The sequence below is a fragment of the Rutidosis leptorrhynchoides genome, chromosome 3, assembly GCF_046630445.1.
Source record: "Rutidosis leptorrhynchoides isolate AG116_Rl617_1_P2 chromosome 3, CSIRO_AGI_Rlap_v1, whole genome shotgun sequence".
In the NCBI taxonomy this organism is placed as follows: Eukaryota; Viridiplantae; Streptophyta; class Magnoliopsida; order Asterales; family Asteraceae; genus Rutidosis; species Rutidosis leptorrhynchoides.
In genome coordinates, this window is record NC_092335.1 from 593,750,001 (window position 1) to 593,758,123 (window position 8,123).

The following is an 8,123-nucleotide window of genomic DNA, read 5'->3' on the forward strand; positions in this document are numbered from 1 at the left end:
ACGTCATGATCAAGAAGTTGATAAACCACCATTATCAGCTTTATAAGTAAACTCAACATTCCATTGGACGTTGGTGCATCTTTTTACTAAAGGAGCAGCCAAAATACACAAAGTGAGAAACTTGAATTATCTGCAAACTTTTTTTTTTTTAATATTGATTTTTATTTCTATATCACTTAATAATCTTTGATTCATGATATATGAGTCTAATTTATCAATTAATAGTTGGTCTATCACATATTAACATTTAACAATCGACATGTATCGTTACTAATTTTCAGTTCTCAAATTTCTCTTGATCTTCTCACATGTTAATATTAGGTTGCTTTTTTTGCGGATATACATTTATACATTTATACTTGTTAGACGATATTTATAGAGTACAAGAACTCTAAATCACATCTAAAACCAATACTGACTGGCGACAGTGTGATAGGGAATATTCCTGAGATATTCCCTGCCATATTACCATATAAACATAAAATTTAGAAGTTTATTTATGAGTAATTTAAATTATTTTAGTTTAATTTAATATCTAATATTTTTTATAGAAAGTATATTATATTATTTTAATGTGATGTTATTATATTTTAATAAAAGTAATTTATTTTAGAAAACAAATTGTTTGATAGATATGTGTCGGCTTGTGAGGCTGTATGGCGGATATTGGCTTTTGATATACACAACAGGACACCTGCAGTTATTCGACTTCCGTTTCACCTTAACGGTGAACAAGCTATTGTTTTTGATGAAGAAGAGATGCTTGACAATGTTCTTAATAAGCCGTCTGTTAACTCTTCGATGTTCACTGAATGGATGAATTGCAACAAACATAGCGCAGAAGCTCGGAAACTAACATACGTTGAGTTTCCATCAAAGTTTTGTTGGCAACAAAAAGAAAGGGTTTGGACAAGGAGAAAAATAGGTTCTGGTTCAGTTGGACGTATCCATCATGTATCTCCTCAAGCAGGTGAGTTGTTTTATCTCAGGATCTTATTGAACAAAGTGAAAGGTCCAACATCATATGAAGACATTCGGACAGTGAATAAAAAGGTTTGTGCGACATTTAAAGATGCTTGCTATGAGATGGGCTTATTAGATGACGACCAAGAGTACATTGACGGGATAAAAGAGGCGAGCACTTGGAGTTCGGGACATCAAGTACGGTTGTTGTTTGCTCAGTTACTATTATCCAACAGTTTAAGTAGACCGGAAATTGTATACCAAAACACAATTCAGTTCCTATCAGCTGATCTACTTCAACAAGAAAGAATGATTGCAAGGAATTCAGGTATCATATTTTACAAATCTATGTGAAACAAACCTTAAATACTCAGCAGTCTATTTATCTGAAACAATGTATTTATCATATTACAATACATGTTACACTAAATATAGCTCCGGTTTTAAGTTTGATCTTGACAGTTTGCTTATGAGACTTGCAGGTGAAGAAGTTGACAAAGATATGCTTGAAAATTGTACTTTATACGAGATCGAAAAAATACTACAAAGAAATAGTAGTACGCTAAAGAAATTTATTTCAATGCCATATCCAGTTGAATCCTTTAGTGGCATGCCACGCAATTCGTTGATTACGGATGAGCTATCATATAACAGGTCAGCTTTAGCAGATGAACATGCATGTCTCTTTTCAAAATTAACCGAAGAGCAAAAAAATGCGTACGAGACTATTGTAAGTGCGGTAAATGAGGGTAAAGGTGGCGTCTTTTTCTTGTACGGATATGGTGGTACTGGTAAAACATTTGTTTGGAAAACGTTGTCCGCTTCTTTACGTAGTCGTGGTAATATTGTTCTTAATGTTGCATCGAGCGGAATTGCAGCGCTACTATTAAGTGGAGGACGGACGGCACACTCTCGATTTGCAATACCCATTAACCCAACAGATGAATCTTTTTGTTGCATTACCCCTAACAGCAACTTGGCCGAGTTGATATGCCGAACAAAGCTTATAATATGGGATGAGGCGCCGATGGTCCATAGAATTTGTGTTGAAACCTTCGACCGTTCCTTGCGAGATATATGCCGACATGTTAATTCAAATAGCATGGACACACCGTTTGGCGGCAAAGTTGTAGTTTTTGGTGGTGACTTTCGTCAAGTTTTACCTGTTGTTCATCAGGGTAAAAGAGAAGACACCGTTGGGGCCTCTCTAAATTCTTCTTACATTTGGAGTCATGTGACAGTGCTAAAGCTTACAGTTAACATGAGACTCGGTGGAGCCAACAATGCGACAGACGATACGAAAGCTTTTGCTGACTGGATATTGAGAATTGGAAACGGTACATTAGGTGAACCAAATGATGGAGAATGTGATGTCATCATGCCTGATGACATTTTGATTACCAATGTTGAAGATCCAATTGGTTCACTTATTGCCTCTATTTATCCGAACTTTATTGACAATCTTGGGAATCCATCATACTATCAGGAAAGGGCTATTCTTGCACCAACCCATGATGATGTCAACATAATTAACGATCATATGATGACATTCCTTGAAGGTGAAGAGCATGTTTTTTTAAGTTCGGATAGTATTTGCCAGTCTGAAAAAGGTGCCGATTTCAATAATGAATTGTACACAAATGAGTTTCTAAACAGCATTCAAGTTGGTGGTCTACCTAAGCATAGGCTTGTACTAAAAGTTGGTGTTCCTGTCATGCTCCTTCGTAATGTTGATCAGTCGTCTGGTCTATGCAATGGTACGCGATTACAAATCACAAAGCTTACTGATAAGATGATTCAGGCAAAGATATTAACGGGCACTCATGTAGGAACATTAACTTGTGTCCCACGCATGTTAATTGTCCCTTCAGATAAACGAATACCATTTCGGTTTCAAAGAAGACAATATCCGTTATCAGTTTGCTTTGCTATGACTATAAATAAGAGTCAAGGGCAATCCCTAAGTCATGTTGGTTTGTTTCTACAAAGACCGGTTTTTAGTCACGGACAACTATATGTTGCGCTATCAAGAGTCAGGAGCAAGAGCGGTTTAAAGGTTCTCATTATAAACAAGGATAACACTCTCGGCAATTCAACAAAAAACGTCGTGTACAAAGAAGTCTTGCAATATCTATAGACTTACTTCATCAATCACCTCCACAAGTTTATCCATCGTTAAGCTTATATGTACGTTTGAGTTAAATTTATTTTTCATTGATAACATTAATCATTTTATAGTTTAGTATTTCGATTGTTACTTAATTTAAAAATGGTGAGTTTATCCTTTGATTTTTGTATGTGACTACCAGTGAACTTAACTCTTGCAAGTTCTTATTAGAATTCACATTGTATATATAGTGACTTATTTCAAGCGTTTTTTGAACAGCCGTGCATCGCACGGGCTCAAACCTAGTTACCATATAAACATAAAATTTAGAAGTTTATTTATGAGTAATTTAAATTATTTTAGTTTAATTTAATATCTAATATTTTTTATAGAAAGTATATTATATTATTTTAATGTGATGTTATTATATTTTAATAAAAGTTATTTATTTTAGAAAACAAATTGTTTGAACTTACAATTAAAGCGGGTCCCAATGTGACGAAGGAAAATGTGCCATTAATGACATTCAATTAACGTTGGTTTCTTTGAAGGGTTGGTGAATGAAGGGGTGATTCTTCCGTCGTCAACATCGGGTAAGCGTATTGGTAATGGCGCGTCAAATGTTTTTTCCTACTCGTATGTCAATCGTTCGCGCAAAGGTGTCAAATCGTCTAATAGTTGATGGCGTGGTAGTTAAACCGGTTATTAAGAACCGGAAAGGCAATTGCACAATCGAGAAGAGTAAGTAGTGTTAGGTAGTTCTTTGTATGTTTTTTGTTTTTGCTAGTTTTGTGTGTTGATGCTTCATGTTCTCTTTGTTGTTTATAGTTTGTTTGGTTTGTGTGTGTCTTTGTTGTTTTGTTGGCTAGGATCGGTTGTAGTTAGCGGGAGCTTGTTTGTTAGGTTTGTTTTACTGTTTTCGATCTTAGTCATGACGATGTATAATTGTTTGTCTACTTCATCCTTCGATGAAGGGACTTTAGTTATATAGTTTTCGTTTTTTTGCCAAAAGAATTTTTTTTAAATATTAATTATTATTACAATGAACATTATCATTTTCAATTACACGTATACTAGTCGTCTTTTTCTTTTTAAATTACATTTTTCGTCCATAACTTCCTTAAAAGTGCACATTAACCTTTCATGACTTACTCAAAAGTTGATGTTGATCGTCCATCGCATTAAAGAACGCTAACCATCTGGTCATATGACAATCTCACCCATTAACGAGATTTAAAAAGTGCATGACTACATTCTTTCACTAACAGGTGAATTTTGACGGTTGAGTGGTATCGACGTCGAAAGTTGCACGCGGTAATCTAACTGTGGAGTATTTACCGTGGCTTCTTGGCGGTTAGTCATTTTGCCTCCGCCGTTCTTTGTACCTTATGTATATTTTTATCTATAAAATTCACCGGGTGAACACCCTTTACCTCAAAAAAAAAAAAATGAGATTTATTTAAGATTTTTATTGAGAAAACACGCAAACAATACATGGTCATTAAACATAATAAGTTTGGATTGTTCTATAAAAAAATCAAGCGGTATAGTACATTACAAACTTATCGCGGTTCAAATCTTCATATAAAACCTACAACTTCGGTGTGATCAATATCTACAAACCTTACCATCATCTTCAGTCGCCAATGGGGGTGATTAGTAACTTGCAATTATAAATTCCATCATCTATGCAGTGGCGGAGTCAGGAAACTTTTTCAGCGAAGGTAAAAAAAAAATAAAAAATTTAGAACGTAGGGATATATTTTGGCAAAGTATAGAGGTTTTGGGTCAAAATAGAATATATTTTTTTAGCAAAATTTGGAGATTTTTGGGCAAAATACGAAGGTTTTGGGGTAAAATATAAAGGTTTTGGGAAAAATATGATGGGTTTGGGGCAAAAAAAAATCCACCGAGGAAATAGTCGAAAAATTGAAAAAATTTGCACTAAAAATTGCAAATCTACTTGGGGCGGGCGCCCCACCCTGCCTTTCATAAGTCCGCCCCAGGATGTATGGAACGATTACATGACCAAATTTAACGAGGAATTTAGCACTCTTTCACGAGAGAGAGACAACAATCAATCTATATTTTTAAACATGCCAGAGACGATTAACAAGCATTAAAAATTAAGTCAATAACGATTGATGTAATAATTTTCACATGATAGTGAAGTTTGTGAAATTTTATGAAAAACATAAGGATTAATGGGGTGCACAACAAAATCAATCACTGATCATTGTGATATAAAATAAGATCGACAATGATGTAATAGTATGAAAATTATAAGAACTATCATTATAATTTACACTTATTAAGTATTACATTAGTTAATACTATAATTAAAATATTATATTATGAATTATTAAATATATTGTCTAGTACTATTGTTATTTATTAAGATTTTGCTAATGACAATATATTATATTATTATTAATTATTAATTATTAAATATATTGTTTGCTACTATAATCATTTATTAGAACTAGGCGTATTGCCCGTGTGTTGTACGAAGATGGTAATGGTTGTTGTAGCGCACTTGTAAGTGAGATTGTTTGATGTGCTAATTGGTCATCGGTACAGGTACTATATTATGTTAATGAGTTTAGCTTACTCCCAAACGGATGACAATTGCATAAAGAATTAATTTACTTTTGGAAGAAACGTGATATAAATGGGGAATGAACCGAGTCATTATAAAAAATTCTCATTAACTTAAATATTAACTATTTCGACAACTAATTTTTTATTGTATGATTAGATCATCAAAATTAACCTCAAAATTGATGATAATAATATTAAATATTAAACATTACTATTATGAAAAAAATTATGATTCTTCAAGACTTTATTATCTTAGAACTCGACTTTTAAATTATTTCTTATTATTATATAACTTATAATTACAATCTTAACCATTATGTTAAGTAAATAAATTTTTCTTCGTACATTTCTATTATTATTATTATTATATTATTTATTATTATTATTATTTATTACTTATTATCTATCCATAATGAATGGTGCGTAATTATGATCTTTCTATCTTTTTTTTTTACCACTTGACTACATTATCATTTAACATTTAGTATTGATAACTAACCACAATTACACCAAATCAAAATAGTTTTTTCTAAAAAAAATAACTATAATATAATATAATATCAAAAATAATAATATTGTATGTTGATAATATTACAATAAAATGTAAGAAAGCATATTATTTATTTAACTATAAAATAAATTGTACAAAAAATTATACATATATAAATGAATTTTAGATAATAATCGTAAAAGATAAACAATTACAAAAATTGAAAAAAAAAACATAATATGAAAAATAATAACATCTTAATAAACTGATATTGTAATATACATTTGATGTTTATGTGATTGATAAAATTGAAATAAAAGAGCAAAGGAACCTACAAAATAATGATGATGAATTACACATTGAAGATAAACAATTACAAAAATTGAAGAAATTCATTACGAACAATAATAACATCTACATAACTATAAAATATATCGTATAAAAATTTATACATTTATAAATGAACTCTACATAATTATTATCATAGAAGATAAATAATTACAAAAATTGAAGAAAAATATTATATGACAACAATAAAATCTTAATGAAGTGTCTAATGACCCGTCTATACCGATTATAAACGATTCACAATAGTTGATTTCATTGCGAGGTACTTGACCTCTATATGATACATTTTACAAATATTGCATTCGTTTTTAGAAGACAAACTTTCATTTCATCGAAAGTTGACAACATGCATAGCGGTTCATAATATATCCAACTATAATTGACTTAATAATAATCTTGATGAACTCGACGACTCGAATGCAACGTCTTTTGAAATATGTCATGAATGACTCCAAGTAATATATCTAAAATGAGCAAATGTGAAATGCCCCGTTCATATACAATATAAAACGATTCACAATAGTTGATTACATCGCGAGGTAATTGACCTCTATATGATACATTTTACAAACATTGCATTCGTTTTTAAAAGACAAACTTTCTTTGCATCGAAAGTTGACGGCAAGCATACTATTTCATAATACCTCCAACTATAATTGACTTAATAATAATCTTGATGAACTCGACGACTCGAATGCAACGTTTTTTGAAATATGTCATGAATGACTTCAAGTAATATCTCTAATATGAGCAAATGCACAGCGGAAGATTTCTTTCATACATGAGAATAAACATGCTTTCAAGTGTCAACCAAAAGGTTGGTGAGTTCATAGGTTTATCTTAAAACAATAAAATTCATCATTTTGATAGACCACAAGATTTAAATGCTGCATGGTACAAATGGGCCCGAATCCTATACCCACATGTAATGTACATGCGATATCTTTTAAATACAGTACACATTTCTCGTGTACGAAATCATCTTTCATAAATCTTAGTAACCGTACATATATCTCGTGCACAAAAATAACATACACATAACCTGTGTATAAAATCATTCTCTCGATACATAACATTCACTTTTCATTGCTTTCATAGCATGGCTTGGTAACCAACCTTAACATATAATGCGCATAAATAATATCCCCAAAAACAGAACATCTTGTCTGTATAATAATCATATAAACTTCGAAGTACTAAACACCACGCCTACTAGCCCTTCCGTCTAGTGAACATTCTGGGTGGGGGTGTTAAACCCGGTAGCTACCTTTAGGATTCGCGTCAATTAGGCATGCACTAATTCTCAAAATTAGTGATGTTCCCTAATTCTTAGGTTACCAAGCAATAATAATCAGGGAAAAAATATTCATATCAATTGTGGCAATTATCACGTCCACATAATTCAATGGTGGCAATTATCACGTCCACATAATTCATTCGAGGAATGTTTTGCTTGTGTCTATCTCGTCAAATATTTATAAAAGCATTTCATGTATTTGCAGTTCAAAATGTATTTCAAAAGCATTTAATAAAGCAGTTGTAAAAGTAGCGCATGTATTCTCAGTCCCAAAAATGTAAAGAGTAAAAGGGAATCAAATGAACTCACCTAACGTA

At 31.9% G+C, this 8,123-nt stretch overlaps 1 protein-coding gene across 1 annotated transcript in view; it reads left to right on the forward strand.

The window, feature by feature from the left end:
* LOC139902178 (ATP-dependent DNA helicase pfh1-like) overlaps positions 1 to 3,100 on the forward strand; it is a 5,037-nt gene extending 1,937 nt beyond the window's left edge. Inside the window, exons 2-3 of the mRNA XM_071884830.1 lie at positions 633 to 1,291; positions 1,446 to 3,100. Of these exons, the coding sequence (XP_071740931.1) occupies positions 633 to 1,291; positions 1,446 to 3,100 (2,314 nt within the window). The remainder of the gene's footprint in view (positions 1 to 632; positions 1,292 to 1,445) is intronic.
* The last annotated feature ends 5,023 nt before the right edge of the window (positions 3,101 to 8,123 follow it).